At 39.6% G+C, this 16641-nt stretch overlaps 1 protein-coding gene across 1 annotated transcript; it reads right to left on the reverse strand.

The window, feature by feature from the left end:
- Nucleotides 1-12404, reverse strand: crabp1a (cellular retinoic acid binding protein 1a; the record flags this gene model as incomplete). The annotated part of the gene is made up of 4 exons (XM_083893622.1): nt 1-274; nt 3967-4080; nt 9543-9721; nt 12335-12404. 4 exons carry the CDS (start codon nt 12402-12404, stop codon nt 224-226), a joined length of 414 nt encoding a protein of 137 aa, XP_083749748.1. The 3' UTR covers nt 1-223.
- Nucleotides 12405-16641: the final 4237 nt, after the last annotated feature.

Consider the following 16641-nt stretch of genomic DNA (forward strand, 5'->3'; position numbering starts at 1 on the left):
CTGATGTGGACACTCGAGATGTCCAGCTACTGCACTGCAGACACAATAATCTACTACGACGAACCAGATGACTGAAAAACACTGCACGATGTTGCGTGTGGAGGCTATGCAGACTGATACCTACAGATTACACGGGATACTTGGCAAATGTGTTAGCATGACATGAGTGTGGTTGGTTGTGGTCCAACTGGGTTTTCTGCTTTGTCCTGGTCCAGGTCACGTGTCATTCCCGCATGTAAATCCGTGTGCACACGACATCATCGGCCCCAAATATCTGTAGGAAACATATAGACATGTGTGCACTTTAGTCAACGTTTCAGCTGGGACAGTTTCCAAAGATCTTTAATAACCAAGTAGAACTACTTCACTAGTGTACTTAAGTACTAAAATGCTGTATCTGTACTTTACTGGAGTATTTCCCCCCTCCTACTTCCACTTGTACGTGACTACAAATTTTCGCTGAGTTTGATACTTTTACATACGATATATTTTTCATTTTAAAATTTGCTGCATCGTTACTCGTTACAATTACAATCAATTACAATTATATCACTGCCAGAGATCTGCTTCCCCTTTAGCATTTTCACAAATAAAATCAAAGTTTCACAAATAAAACAGTGGGTGTCATGCAAACTTAATGTCTTACCTAACATGTCTAAAATGTGTTCACATCAAGAAGTGTCACAAAAAACAGACAATCAGTGTACAAGCAGTCGCATTGCGCATCGAGTTAATTTCCCCTTAACTTCCCCCTTAAGTGCCTAATCGGAGGCTGTCCAATCGGAGGCTAATAACTTCAGCGTCGTTTCCGTTCCGCCGTTCACTCTGCTCCCTGCCTGCCGGCATGGAGAATGCTTCAGTTGCACTTTAGTTTTTTGTTTCAAGATGAAAGAAGAACCAGAAACGCCACCTTCAACACCGTAAGCACTAGCTAAGTAGCTATAGCTAACCCGCGGTTCCTGACATGCTGCGGTGTACACTTAGCAGCTAAGCTAACGTTAGCTAGCTGGCTATCAGTGTTTTTGACCCATCACTAATGTCAACTATCTTTTATTTTATGACACATATCGCTTACTTTTTGTGCTGCCTAACCTCATGCCTGTATTTATAATAGTGTAGTCTTTTATACATAACACAATACTTCACTTACAATACTTAAAAATAAACTACTTGGAATACTTAAGTACAAAAAATGTTGAATACTTTAGTACTTCCACTTATGTGGGTAACACAGTTACAGTTTCACAGTATTTGGCCACTACTTGAGATATTTATTTGTGACATTATTAACTAAATGCACAATTAATATGTAATCTCAATATATAATCTCTGATTAGAGTCGGCTTATTATTCATTATATTCCTGAAAACGGGTGGGAGAAAAACTAGAGTACATTAGGTAATGGCCACAAAAACTAATTTTTCTTAAATGTCTCTGACATGTAAGAACTGTTTTGAAACATGCATAATCTCACCTGAAGAATAAATGCACTTAAATAATAATAATAATATAGTAAGTTTTTGGTCAGAGTTCACAGTCAAGATATCTGTTGGCCATTAAGCTGGGTCAACAGTAGACGATAAAAACAATAAAAAAACAAACTGCTTAATGTTTGATTTCTGCAGCCTTTATATACACAGACTTGTAATGAGTCCCGTCCTCTGATGTTCCATCAATTGAATCATTTCTTTGTGCGTTGATGTGGCTGCAAAAATCCATACAACTCTGTTTCTACACTTTTTTTTATTTTTTTTTAGTCTAAGCCAATTAAACGGCTCATGCAAATCATATGGAAATGTGTCCCACTTACAGTGTGAACTGCCACAGTCAATCAGACCATTACTTTATGATTGATAGTCCTTTGAATATTAAACTCAACTGCTGCGATGGTGGAGTTGTCTGTTTGCATAGATATGAATCATGATTTGGTTTTTTTTCCCCCAGACATCATCCCAAAGGAAAAGGGTTTTCTGGCTCCAGATGACTCATGTCTCCTTTTCCAGACTGGCTCTAAAAATGTCCAGGATTGGTTACGCATATATTTAATCAGTGTCAAGTTTTGGTGCTTTGTGTGTGGAATACTAGGTACAATCATCAGGTGCATACAATTGAAATTCAGTCTTCATTTCTTGCCACGTAGTTGAGTTCAAAGACTTGTATCTCGTCTTTTTCACTGTCGTCATTTTGGAAAGTTATTGTTTTATAGGCAAAAATGGAAACGAGGAAGGATTTTCAGCAGAAAAAAACAAGAAAAAAACCCCCATATTTTTCTAAATCTACATTTCTTCCTCTTGCTTTAAAATGTATTTCCTCCTCATGGATAGTTGAGCAGTCTTCAGCAGTCAAACCCATCCCTTCATTTTTGTCAGTGACACTGTCAAAGCTGCTGTGGACCCAAAACTAGGGCAGTTGTCTCAGGTGGAGGATGACTTGTTGGTGTTGTCATGGCAACAAATACAAGTTGCATGTACTGAGAGGACAATTTGATTCCTTAAACCTTCATCAGCTTTCTGCTGATTAATGTTAATGCTTTTTGTTTGTTTTGTTTTTAAAGCTGCAGTTTAAATGCAGTCTATCTGAGGGTCAGAGGACGATAACGTGCGACAGCAGGGAGGGCTGAGGTGAGAAAAGCAGAGATACACATCAAGACTGCTGCTGTCACAGCTCTGTGAAATCTCTCTCCATTAAGTGCCGAAAAGTGCTCTCTCTCGCAGGGCGAAAAGAACGACGTCATTATTTTCTTACCCTTACCCTTCTTAGCCCTCGTTGGGAGTTCTTGCAGCTTGTTCTTTACACATTATCTGGGCAGAACCTTTTTTTCCTATAGGACTTCACAGCAGTTCTGCTCTTGAGCTTCTCGTGAAGTATGAAATGTCTCCACCAGTACTAACTGTTGTTGTTCTTTGTTCTTGTGGAGTATGTACAGGCCTTAAGTGCATGAATGCTTCTGGCCCAAGTGTTGCCTCAGCATCTCTCCTCTCTTCTACCCCAACCTGTCCAGGCAGATGTTCGTACACTCTGAGTCCAGTTCTGTCAGAGATTTCTTCTTGTTAAACGGGAGTTTTTTTCTCTACACTGTTGCCCAGTGCTTTCTCATTGAGTCCCTGTTGGGTTCCTCTGTAATTATTACCATGTAAAGTGTCTTGAGATCATGTATAACACATTCTGCTTTTGTTTTGAACCCAACACAGGAAAAGATTACACATACTTACTTAAAGCCTGGTCTAAGCCACCGCTTCTGGCTTAAAATCTAAAAGTCTGCCAACATCCTGAGATTCATTTTCAGCATTAAAACCATTTTACGTTGTTGTTTTCAGTCGTTGCCTCTTGGTTACTCATCTTAAAAGTACTCAAGAAACAACAAAGCAGAGCGTGGGACCATTGAACTCTGAGAGAGGAAAACTGTTGAATCCCTGAGAACTGCTCGTCTTGATCCGTTGGTCTTGGACTTCTCCCCCTGCACATCGTTGGAGGGGCTTTGGACCCATTGACTCCTGCCCATATTAATCTAGCTAAATACAGGGGGTATTACTGCAATGTCAGCAGAGCAGCTCCTCTCGCTCTCCTTTCACATCTCTCCGCAGGGTGGATGAAAGCTGCGGCTCCTTGGGAAACGGCTGCTCTCATTTCCTTTATGGATGAATCTCCAGGGTGACTTCATTCACTCTCTGCCTTGTTTCATGAACCATTGCTCAAACAGAGTACACTAGCCTCCTGAAAATCCCATTTTAATGCATCTGATGACTTCTGAGTCCCCATGAGAACATGCCACATAACAGACAAACCATACAAATTAGCTGCCCAACAGCTCAAGATCATGCTCTCTCCATACCTGACCCACACTCTGCAATATAAACTTATTTACTTACTAATCTGTTTTATTGTCAATTAAGTATTAACATACAATAACTTCACGTTGGTCTTGTGGTGCAGAACAAACCCAGTAACAGGAAGTTGTGTACTCACCAGTGTGAGCTCATCTCCATTCAGTTCTCGGGTCCAGAATGTCTTGGGGCCCGGACCGTCCACCAGAGTCTGCTGACAGCGGATCTTGTTCTCTGACTCCCAGGTGGCGAGACTCTGCAGGGGGAGGTGTAACATGATGGTGTCAGCCATGGCAAAAACAAACTCTGTGGGTGTGGTGTGGTCAGATGCAGTGGCAGGTCATGGCCCATAGGGAGCCTCAGGAGGTCTCCCAGTGGTCTGAAGGTTGTTTGGTCTGCTGTGAGCAAACACGCTTGACCAGCAGTGACGTAACAAGTAGGAATGAGATGACAGAACTCATCCGTATCAGGTGCAACATTGACCTCATGATGGTCTCCTCAATGAGCAGCTAAGGTTCGCAGACTTGCGTCCACACCACTGCTGATGTTGCCTCCTGTCCTATCTTTCTTTGCCTTGGACAATGACCAGCAATAACAAATCATCCGTCCCAGTCTGCACTCTCTTGTTACAGTCAAGTCAACATGAGTCTTTTTTCCTCACACGGTTTTGTAGTTGTGATGCTTCTCCCGGACAATTTGTTTGATCATTTGCTCTTGTTTGTTTTTTTGCTCCTCAGATTTGGACGGAGCGGCAGCCTCGGTTCGTTGGAGGCAAATGTTAATCACCATATCAAAGGTAATAAAAGCCACCATGGCTCCCTGCAGCCTGTCGGCCTAAGACTTTGCCAAGAGTAGCAACAGCAGGGCTTTTCTCTCGACGACTTTCTACAACTCTACCCTGATTTTCCCCCCTAAAAAAGCCAGAACCCCGAGATTCAATTAGCTACGGCTCCATTTAAGTGCTAACATAAGTCAGCGTCTGACTTGGATGGATTTTCTCTTCGCATACAAACTCACACATGGTGTTTTTTTTCTTGCTTTTTTCTTGCTCGTGCACACAGATTTGGGCCCAAGACAAATCCATGCAGCTAGTCCAAGATTATTAGTTTACTCTTTCCTGTTTTCTGTGGAGTTTTACTTATCAAAACATCTGATCCCTTTGGCTTTGGTGTCTCTTTTGAGACAATTTTCACTGCTTATCAGAAACAAACATTGCTTCAGAGAAGGCGGGAGAACATTTAATTTCCTGCTTGATTTAAGGATTTGATGTTGGATGTTCACTATACAGTTATTTTAGAGGTCTTTGGACTCATCTCTTCCCACAGTTTGACTGCATTATCTCTCTGTTGTATGTGTTTGTTCATCACATTTCCTGATCTCAGCAGCTTAACTTTAGCCTTGTAAAATTTGCATCACTTTGCAGTTCTTTGTCAAATCATATCATTTTTTTTTTTTTTTTAGCAAGAAACTAATTTAAATCAGAATGGTAAAGATCACACAGAGCCTTATGCCACATTCTCTTTAATAACCACTCCGCATGTACTGGAACCAAAAAAATCAGTTAAATCACATTATGCAAATATTTCAGCACGTGTTAGCCAATCAAATTAGCTTCAAAACTCTTAGTCAGAAAAGTCAAGTGTTAAAGCAACACGTACATGTGTATCCAGCATCTTGGCAAATGCCGGATCACTTTTACTTTACTTTATGATTAAATGTTTAAAATTGCACTTTGAATTTGTAACGTGGCTAATAACCTGGCTTTGATTTAGTGGAAATAATGACAACTGAAAACTGGGATCACATTATTTCCACCACTTAAGTCGAGATGCCGTCAGAACTTACGCTGTTTCTTTTGTTCCATAAATCAAACTTTAACTTTTCCCCAAAATGTCATATCCATTAAGAGACAGAGTTGTATTTTTGGCTTTCCGATGTTTGGATCACTGACAGAAGTGTGAAGGCGTTAAGGAAAAGGCAAAGTGTTGGACCACCAGGTCGTGCAGAGCAGATTCAGTTCACTTTGGTGAATTCTTATTACTTCTCAACTGGAGAATCTTCAAAAGTAAAAAAATAAATAATTTATATGGTGTTGTGACAGTGGTGGTGGTGGAAAGCTGTGCTCATGACAGTTATTCCCCCCTGTGCCATCATGACTCCAGGTTGTTTGGCTCAGAAATGATGGAGCTGAGAAAAATGATGGATCCGTGTGAAAATATTGCAGCCTCACGTCGGTTACTTTTATTTTTCAGCAAGGTTTAACAACCTCTTTTGCTGGTGTTTGATCTTTCCATCAAAGCAGTTACATAATCACCTCATTATGACTTCCATGGTCTGCATAAGCCTGTCTGGTGTGTGTTTCTCTGTCATCCTTGCGACTGGAAGGAAACACCTTATCGCTCTCTTCTCCTGGAAGTGAGAAGGGATCCCACAGCACTCAAACAGATTAACTGGAGCTTTTTAACCTGGTGGCAGCGTTAATCAGCCCCTCTGCTCTTTGCCAGACAGAGATCAGCATGTAATCCCTGGAACTATGGCGGCACTCGGCCTCTGCCAAATCCCACTCAGGCCTCTCCTGCCCAGTGCTCCACCTCAGAGTCCAGCAAACACCCCACGGCCTCCTCCTCAACCCTCCAGCACCTGATCCAGTGTCACTGGTCGCTGTTTCCTGCAGATTATGCTCGCTACAGAAAATGCACAATGGTGCACAGTCGAGAACTATTAAGATAATGACATGTTTTTAATTGTGTTGTACTCGTGCACTTGTGTAGCGCACTTGTTGTGTCGCAGTCATAGGGCGAAGAAGACACAATGACCTATTTTGAAAGCCAGTAGACTGTGTGGCTCCTTCTGTCTGTGCCCTGAGGTCTGCTGAGGACTGGGCACTGAGCAGGGCACTGAGCCGGCTCCCTCTGTGACATTTTTGCCACATTGCTGACAAAGACGGCTTGTCACCACTCATTTGCCACAAATATTTATTTGATTTCAAGCTTCGGCGTCACAGCGTTGACCTGGTTTGGTTTATAGTAGAATGTGGTCAAGAGTTTTGAGGACGTGGCATCACAATGTGTTTAAAATTGGGGGAAAATTATGGTTGTGAGATTGAAGTGGGTTTCAGCAATTGTCAGTTGTGGTGTGAAAATGGCTGATGACTTGACTTTGAGCTACAGTTTTCACCAATTTATCAACTTTGGATAGCAATCATGTTTCACTGCTGAAAGTAAATCAAGCCTGGAAATAGCTAAAAGAACCTGTTGTAAATGTCAAATAGTCACTAACTTGATTAATATGCAACCATAACATTGACATTTTATCATTTTTAAAAACAGACCATTTTACACATCCAGACAGAGACTAATATATCGTATTTTATCATTTATTTGGTGTCTGGAAAATCTAATGAATTGTTTTACAGCTCTGCTTTGGCTTAAGCTTCTCCTGTGGGGAATATCTGTCTCTCCAGTGGCCAAATCCTCCATATGTCCACACTTCTCTGCCATTTGTATCAAGGGAAATAGTTTATGGTGATTTTTTATCTCAAATTTTCCACTGAAAACAGCTGCTGAAAAACAACAGTTTCACAACAGTTTCCTGTGAAACCACATTAAAAAGCTTTGTAGAGATGAGGGAAAGTGAAGAGATAGGTGATCATTTTCTGTGCATTTTGGCACTGTGATTTATCCTCTTTGAATTCATCAACAACCACAGTTTAACTTTATTATTTCAGGGTAGCTTTAATTGTCCTCAGTTCCAGACATTAAAGGCAAATTGTGTAATTTCTAATGCTTGTCACTACAATCCAAAACAAAAGATGCTATCAGCCGATTGACCTGCCCACTGATTACTACTAATGTGACTGATAAGTGGGCAAAATAAAGCAAACAAACTTTTGATTTGTTAAATATGATTTGTTTGTCAACACAAACTATGTGCGACAAAATCTATTATCTCTATTTTAAAAGCTGAGACTTGTCACTATCGAATCACACTGAGCTGGAAAAGGATAGTTTTAAGCCTTCAGTAGTAGTTGTTAAATCCCTGTAATCGAAGAACATTAATGCAAATGTGAAAATACGAGGGTTTCCAGTTCAAGTTGCATTATTTAAGTGCTATGTATATATATATATAGATTAATTCTATCCATGAAACCTGACATTTATCACCTGGTTAATGAGACTCGTCAAGCGACTGTCAACACTGATGGGAAGGATCCCGCGTCTGTTATGAAACACTCCTTTGCTTCCCTGCAGCAGCCACTGCAGCCTGCTCTGTATGAACAGTGTGTTCGTATACTGATAGATGTAAGTATATACTGCAGTCACTCTATTATTATGTGTAACACATAGAGTATCTAAGTTGTCCTGGAAAATTGTACTTTCAGTTAACTTGCGTAAGCGTACTGAGAGAAGAGGAGAGCGGAGGATAATACTTGATTGTATCTTGTTAAGTCCGGACTGACTCCACTCATCCAGGATGACAAACAACCAACGTCTGCCTCTGGACCATTAATGAAAGACTCTCATTACCCAAAGTGAATCACCGGCAGCAGATTGTTGCCATGACATCATGTCATCAACTTCACTCTTCCCGCGCTGTTTTGGTATAATAACGCTACAACAATGGAGTATTTATTCCAATGGACTATATCAACGGAACATAAATCACGTGTCAAAGTTTTAAAACTCAGTCTTGACCCAGTTTTTGAAACCAAACCTCTCTCATCTGGTCCGTCCATCTATTATCTGTACGGCTTACACAACAAATGTGACCTCGTCTTAGATTATAGAACTCTAAATTGTAGTGCAATTTATACAAATTTCAAACAACCTTAAAATCTGACCTTGAAATTCCACTTGTATGATGACAGCAACGATGATTTCCTATCCTTCCTTTTCATTTTAAATCAAAAATAATTTAATCTATGCACCTGGCTGTGTATGTCTGTGTGTGTGAAATTCCCCCCAAAGGGACTGAAGAGGTTCAAAGGGAAATCTCGTGTCATCCCAACTCAAGCTTGCCCTTAATCCAGCGGCACAGGCGTGAGCACGGTACCAATAGACGAGCGGGTGTGGAGGTGTGAATTTTTCATTGGGAATCTCAACAGCAGCAGAGGAGTCGGAATTCTCAGGAGTTGAACACAAGTGGGGAATATAATAAAAGATGCTAAAAGATTAGATTAGATCACTTTCAAAGAAAGACTTAAATGTCCAAAGATAACTTATGTTGTTGTGAAGCAACTCTTATTAACGCTCGTATAACTTATTTACACTGTAAATAAATCAGCTCTTATGTTAAACAGTATTACAGTGCAACTATAATGGCACATTATTTTGAAGATTAATGGTGTTTGTGGGATTTTTTTTAAATAACACAAAATTAGAACAGATTCAAGCTGTGTATAAGCTTTGATGAACATTAAAACCACTTTTGTGTGATTAAGTCAACATTTTACACGATGTATTGGGTTAAAGTAAACATGATTTCTTATTTATCTTGGTTGCAAAGAGAATAACTTGTATAGTTCACCATTATAAACACAAATAGTGTTGTGTTTCTATCACTGATAAAAAAGTAAATCGGTAATTTTAAAGATTTTATCTTTAAAATCTAGAACTTCGTCAAAGCTGTGGGTGTATAGTTTCAGGCTACAGTAGGATTCATATAACCCGTCAAATCTGCATATCTCAAATATCTGATTTCATCTTCTATAAACCCTACCTTGCACTTGCGTCCGTCCACCGTCTCCTCGTCAAACTCTTTCCCGATGTGGAAGTTGATCTCGGTGGTTCGCACACTGGTGGACGTCTTGATGTAGAACTGCTCGCCGTCCTGACGGATCTCCACCTGAGGGTTAGAGGCTGCTGCTCCAGCCACCTTCCTCAGCATGGCGTTCACCCCTGAGCAAGCACAAAGCAGGTCAAGACATGAGACAGGAAGAAAGGAAAACACAGATCTGAGAACTGTAGAAGAAGTCAAATTGGTGAGAAAGAATCCATATTATACTGTATCTTTATACTGTGGAGCATAACATTTTGAATGTAAATGATTATTGTATCATCTTAATTCACACTGATTAAACCAGGTGTTTATGTGTTAAATCTAGTCGTGTCAGAGACTGGTTCTCAAATTGGGGTCCGGGGACTCTTGGGGGTCCATGCTGTACTGTAAGGGCATCAGTGATTCATCCCTTAAAGTTGCCATCTATATTTTTGTTTTTTTACAAAATGCTTTTGGAGTAAAAAAGTAGTAGTAAATGAAACAATTTATGGTCAGATTATACAAAAAAAACCACATTGTGACGTATTGAAACACTGATGAGTGTATAGGACAAAAAAGAAAGAGATAATGCCTCTTTTCACATCGTCAGCCACATGCATGTTTTTGTGTATCTCCATTTACTCCATCCTGATTCACTAAACTGTCTCTCTGTGCTAATGAACAGCGCGTGTGTTTGCAAAGACAGATATGCTCTGACAGAAACCTCAGCAAATTCTTAAAAGTGGGAAATGTCTGTGGACTAAAGTTTCTGTGTGTGAAGGATTTATTCAGCCGTGTCTGGAAGAAAAGGATGAGGATGTCGGGGCAGTTCAGCGCTGGTGATTTTCTACGTGGCACAGCCAAAGCACTTTGGTTTGCCCTGTTTGACTTTGGAAGGGCATCCGGCTGTTTGTCCTGCCAAAGGTCTATTGGGAGTTTTCTTTTCCGTGGCCTCTTCTGCCACAGAAAACAACCATAACTTTGTATTTTTGACTGCTTTAATCACATTTCAGAGATTCTTCCATCACCCAAACCAATGTGGTCTTATGAGGTCACACCCAGAAAAAAACATGTTTTGTCGGAGCTAACTGGTAAACAGTGCTTGGATTCCGGTTATATTGTCGATTTTTTTCGTTCCATATCAAAACAAACACTTTTAGTGTGAATTTATGTGAAATATCATCATAAATATTATTATTTCCATGTCTTTTTCTCAAAAAGTTTGCCTTTTTTTTTTACTTCACTGACTTCCGACTGACCAAACTAGATACTCAGTGGCCCCCAGGTCATTTGAGTTTGAGACCCCTGGTTTACATTATGTTTGCATTAAAGCCTTTATTAAGAGGCACACATGGCTGCTACAGCTCTGTTCTCCTTGAATATAAAAATCCTCCTCAACAGTTGGGAAACACACCAGTCAACAGACAATTATCCACGCAAGTTGTGCATCTCCATCGACCAAACCCCTCGTGTGAGAGCGAGGACGAGTGATCTGCCCCAGCAGATGTGGTTCATGTGTTTGTGAATGGATGGATGAAGTGTGAGCGAGTGAGCGAGTGAGTGAGTGAGTGAGTGAGTGAGTGTGAGTCTTTTAAAACCAGGAGAGCAGCTGCCTTAGAAACATGCAGGGGAGTAAAGTGGTGAAGAGGAGCTGAATGTTAAAACTGACACAACTCAGAGCTCAGATTTAGAGTTTGGATTAAAGACACCAATGATGCTGGTCAATATCACTGAATACTTTTTACTTTCACAGTTGGTCTGCTCTCACCTCCTGAGATTTGAAACCACTGCTCATATAGTACGATAAATACAGAGCCCAATGGGGAGAAAAAAACTCTCATTTGTGACATGAAATAGGTAAATGAAATACTAAACATGAAATACTAAATTGTGGCCATGATATGTCAATGTGTGGCCACAAATGAATAGGTTACACTTATTATTATTATATTAAATTATAGTTTTTTTTCCCCTCCCATGGCTTCGTATATCAGATTATTTTTTTTTTACAATTGCTGCCTGTTTGCTTGGAAATCGCAAAACCGATTCTCCTTTCTTATTTTATCGGAAATCTGTGGATAGAGGATCCTTTACTTGTTGCTTTTGAGCTTTGAATTGGAGAATATTTTTGAATTTCACTGACCTTATTAACTATTAAACTGTGTGTATATGCTAGGTAACGCTTTTGTAGTCCATTTTGTGTAGAGATACACAATCGAGGGTTTCTCCGGATGAGAATGTTAATTTTTTCTAACTGGACAGTTGAGGCTGCACTCTCAGTTGACGTCAACACACGTCAACACAAACAAACGACCCAGTTAAAACTGTAAACTGGTCTCAGTCTAAACCTTTGCAAACACCAGTTGAGACCAAGGAGGCTGAGAAAGAATGACAAACACAGCACAAAAGAGAACAACATTGGGCTGAAGCATGCCCTACTTAAATGCTTAACATGAATAATTTTGTGCCCCCCCCTCGCTCTCCTCTCTACATATAACAATACACGTCTGTTTAGGCTGGTTCTCAACATCCACTGTTTCATATCTCCTGTAAAGCAGCATCTCCCTGTGAATCCCTGGCAGATTTTCCCGGGGCAGCATCTCCGGACAATAAGATGTTGTCGGGAGTCAGGACAGCATTCCCAGAGAACAAGAAAAGCCTTTTTTCTATGTGGTCATGATGGATAGTCAACCTCACGCAGAGAGGTAGTCTGTGATATGGAGGGGAGGGAGGAGAGGAGAGAGGGGTCTTACCCAGCGCTTTGAGAAGTTCATCAAATTTCTCACTCTTCTTCATCTTCCAGGTGCCAGTAAAGTTAGGCATATCTGCTGAGGGCTGAGTGTGAGGGCTGCAGAAAGAACCTGTTCCACGCTCTCACGTCTCTCTCTCTCTCTCCTGTCTCTCTTTGACTTGACTCTTTCTCAACCTCCTCCTCTTCCTTCCCCGTGCTCCTGTCTCCTCTGCTCTGAGCTCAGCCTCTCGTTCACACAGTTACACCAAAGTGCTTCTGCCCAATTCTTGCATTTATTCACACATACACACACAGACACACACACACACAGAGAGACGAGGCTTACACACACAAACACATTCACACACACACTCTACCGCCTTTTCGTCCGTGTGTGTCACTGTGCAGGCTGCAGTCTTGTCTTAAGCTCCTTTATAGCTACTGTGTTTAATGGGAGTCAAAGGAGGTCCCTCCCCCCTGAAAGCTATGTCCCATTAATACAGTAGAGCAAGAGTGTGACGTAAGTGCTTTCAATGGGAATCAAAAACGGCTGAATTCATTCTTTTAAGAGTTCATTCATAGCTGTGAAGGTTGCTTTTCGTCATCATTGACATCTTTTTTTTTTTCTGCAAAAACCCGTGCCACTTTGTTCAAAAAGAGCTTGAGGGGCGGAAAAAGTTTGTGAAAGTTTGTAAAAGTTTTTTGTCGTCGTTGTACTTTCACACATCATTCCTGTGAAGTTACTGTCATCAAACTAAAAACTGATCGTCCAACTTCACTCTTAGAAATAAGGGTTTCAAAAGGGTCCTTCTACAAGGGCTGAGGTTCTACCTGGAACTATTTGCTTCTGAAAAACCATTTCCCGAAGAAAGGATTTCAAAAGGGTTCTTGGTAACACTAATGTTTCCAGTAAGAAAATATTTTTTTTTCAGAGAATCCTTTTAATCCCCTTTCCTGAATAAAGGGTTTTAAATGGGTTTTTGGTGGAACCCTCCAAAAGGGTTCCAGGTGGAACATTTATAAAGAGGTTCTACCTGGAGCCAAAAAGGGTTCTCCTATGAGGACAAGCCGAAGAACCGTATATGGTTCTACTTAGCACTTTTATTACAAAGAGTGTTGTATATACAGGCAAGCTATTAAAACTAGAGCCACACATTGAACAAAAAGCAGCTAAATGTTGGTCATATTTCTGTAGTTTGTCTGACTTTGATCTACACTGCTAACTTAAAAATATATTACAGTTAAACTTTAAACATTTGCCTCAAACCAAAACTGAACTTCAAAGTAATGTTTAGTTTTTTTGCACCTATAGTGAATCATTTTCATTTTCCTCTGGGCTTTAAAAAGTTGTTTACATGTTACGCATCCAGCAAATTGTATTAATTATGTACGAGTTTGAATGATTATGTAATGGTGTAATCAACTGAACTTTTTTTTTTACTCTGCAAAGCTTTGGAATAGTCTTTGCATATTTAGCAGTGAAGTGTTTTGTTAACCCCAAACTGCCACAAGTGAGCTGCTTGACAGTAAATGAAAGAATGAATAATGAATGGAGATTATAAATGACCAAGTGAGTGTGACAAAGGGAAGCTTAAAAAGCAGCCTTTTGGGGACTGTGTGAAAATGACTGGGGTGAACGGGGAGGTTAGATTGTATATTTAAAATGTTTTTTGGTTTTTTTAAAAAGGAGAAAAGAAAAGACATTATTCATCTTTTCTTTGGAACCTCTCGTCCCTCCCTCCCTATCTAAAAACATTATATTATATAAATACAGTGAACTAAAGCAGCTAAAATGACATGTTCTTATGCATACTGTGTTGTCTTCAGTGTTACAACAAATACCTTGTTATTGTACTTAAGTATAAAATTCATATATTTGTACTTTACTTTGTTATTAATTTTTCTAGCAACTTTCACTTTTACTCCACGGCATTTCCTCTAACTATCTTTGTTACTACCAAATAAAATCAGAAGAAGAAGAGTTGGTCATGGTCTGTATTTATATAGAGCTTTTCCAGTCTTGCGCTACCGTGGCTCAATCCTGTCTCCTCACTAATACTTTTACTTCTAAAACTTTTAGTGCATTTAAGATCAGAATAATTGCCTTTGAGTATTGATAGCGTAAATATCATATACATTAAGACTTTTACTGAAGTAATCAAAAGTAACTTCAACTTCTAAGTCATTTTCTGGTAAGATGCTTGTACTTTTACTCAAGTATCCTTTTAAGTAACTTTACATTAGACACCACTTAGTCTTGCACCGACTAATCTTCATTCTTCTCCTCTCCAGTGCAGACCTCCGCCTCTCCGGGCTCTCTTCCCGACCTCATCTGTCAATCTGTCCCTCATCACTGCAAACAAGAAGGGTGTCAGAGCTGATCCCTCATGTAAAGTAAACCCATCTCCACCTTGAACCCATCTGTCACTCCAACTGCACACCTCACCACTGTCTCACTGTTCTCATACATCTCCTGCACCACCCTCACATACTCCTCTGCCACTCTTAATGTGTGTTGCGCTTTTACTCTTCTCAATTCTAAGTGAGGCTGTTTGATCAAAAATACTTTCCAACTTAAGCGGTTTAAATGACTCAGAACTTCTTAGAAACGAACACCTCGGCTTCAAGTGAAAGTCTGCTTTTTAGATTAGTCAGTTTCATTTCCACTGACATGAGCCAAGAGTAAATGTCACAATCAAGCAAGCCTGGTCATTTAAAAATCCCTAAGGAGCTGATGCTTTTAAAGACATCTGCATTCAGTTTCCATGTTTTCCTTTTTTTAATATAAAGATATAATACAGAAGCACTGAGTAGCTGAAGAGTTGACATTACACATCTGAACATTAGAAACAGAGAAACTCTAAGTCTAATTTCCTTAAAGTAATACAGTACTTTCTCAGATATTGTAAAGACATAGGTCTTGAGGCAAAGATACAGATTTTTTTTTAATGTCAGTTAAAGATAATGACAACATTAACCGCACATTTCTTCCATGCTGCTGCTAATGAAATGCCATTAGGTTCATAATATTTCCATGAAAACATGAATGAATCACTTGGCTTAACAATAGCAGCATCATTATCACTGTTAGTGTAACTGTTGCCTGCAGCACTGACAGGGAATGTTTAAAAGGATTTTAGACATTAAACAGGTGTATAATTTTGAAATGTTCTTATGCTTATTGGTGATACATAGGTACATGTAAAGGTGCAGTGTGTAAAAAGTGTTTTGTATGTGTACAACCACCTGATTGAATGAATTGTTGTTTTTTATTACCTCAGAATGAGCCTTTAATATTCGGAGTCGGGTCAGCTTTACAGAGCTACCCTTTTATTTTTTCAATAGCCCACAATGGATGAACTATACATCTTTTGAGTTTTGATGCTCACTGAAGGCTGCATGGTTGCTGGTTCTTGGGCATTCTTTGAAGGTCAGGGAATGATGATGATTCAGCTGCAACATGCAACTTCACTAATAAATTCATTCAGAATAATGACAGTGTAATTTGAATGAAAAGCATCTGATGACATATTTGCTATATAGAATTTCCTCCAAAATAAGGAGATACTTGCCTGGTAATGTTTGATCTGTTACATCAGATGCTTCATATGAAGCATTTTAAGAAATACAGTACATCAAAAGAAACACTCTTAAAATGTCCTTCCAGCTGTCTACAGCTGCGTTTCAGTTTGTTCCAGTGGTTAAAAATTTCTGCCAGTTGCATCATTATTCGGTAGAAGAGAGCTGTATTTCAAGGCTCTATCCATCGTTTGTTGCGTTGAGTCTTCTCAACTATTTTTACATTAAATTGAAGAAAAATATGTTTTTAAATGTGGACACTTGGATTTTGCTGAGTGTTGAAAAATGTCAAAGATCTGCCAGTTCTGAATACCCTGAAATATGATTTCATGAGCTGTTGTGGAGAGTGGTTTTCTGATGGTTTTACTGTTTTTGAGGACTTTTCTGTCCTAACAAGGTTAAACCTCTGGCTGAGATTTTGAGATTTTGGAACAAAAATATGAGCTACTGGGTAACTTTGGCTAATATACAAATAATTTTGGAAACTTAATAAACTCTCCCTCACACACCCAGACACAAAGATGTAACAGATCTTTTTCACTCAGCTCCTGAGCTGTCAAGAAATGCATGATGACATACTTTCTCTCTGCAGAAAAAGTCAACTGCAACTTCACTTCAGGAGTTATTTTAAATGTCAAAATGTCAAAATAATTTTTCTGCTTATCTTCCTCACTCAAGTTTGACTTCCCCTGTGCACCATATACAGTAGAACTTCAATTGTGATTTACTGCCATTGTCATTATAACAGAC

Source organism: Microchirus variegatus (assembly GCF_963457635.1).
Source record: "Microchirus variegatus genome assembly, chromosome: 8".
Taxonomy (NCBI): Eukaryota; Metazoa; Chordata; class Actinopteri; order Pleuronectiformes; family Soleidae; genus Microchirus; species Microchirus variegatus.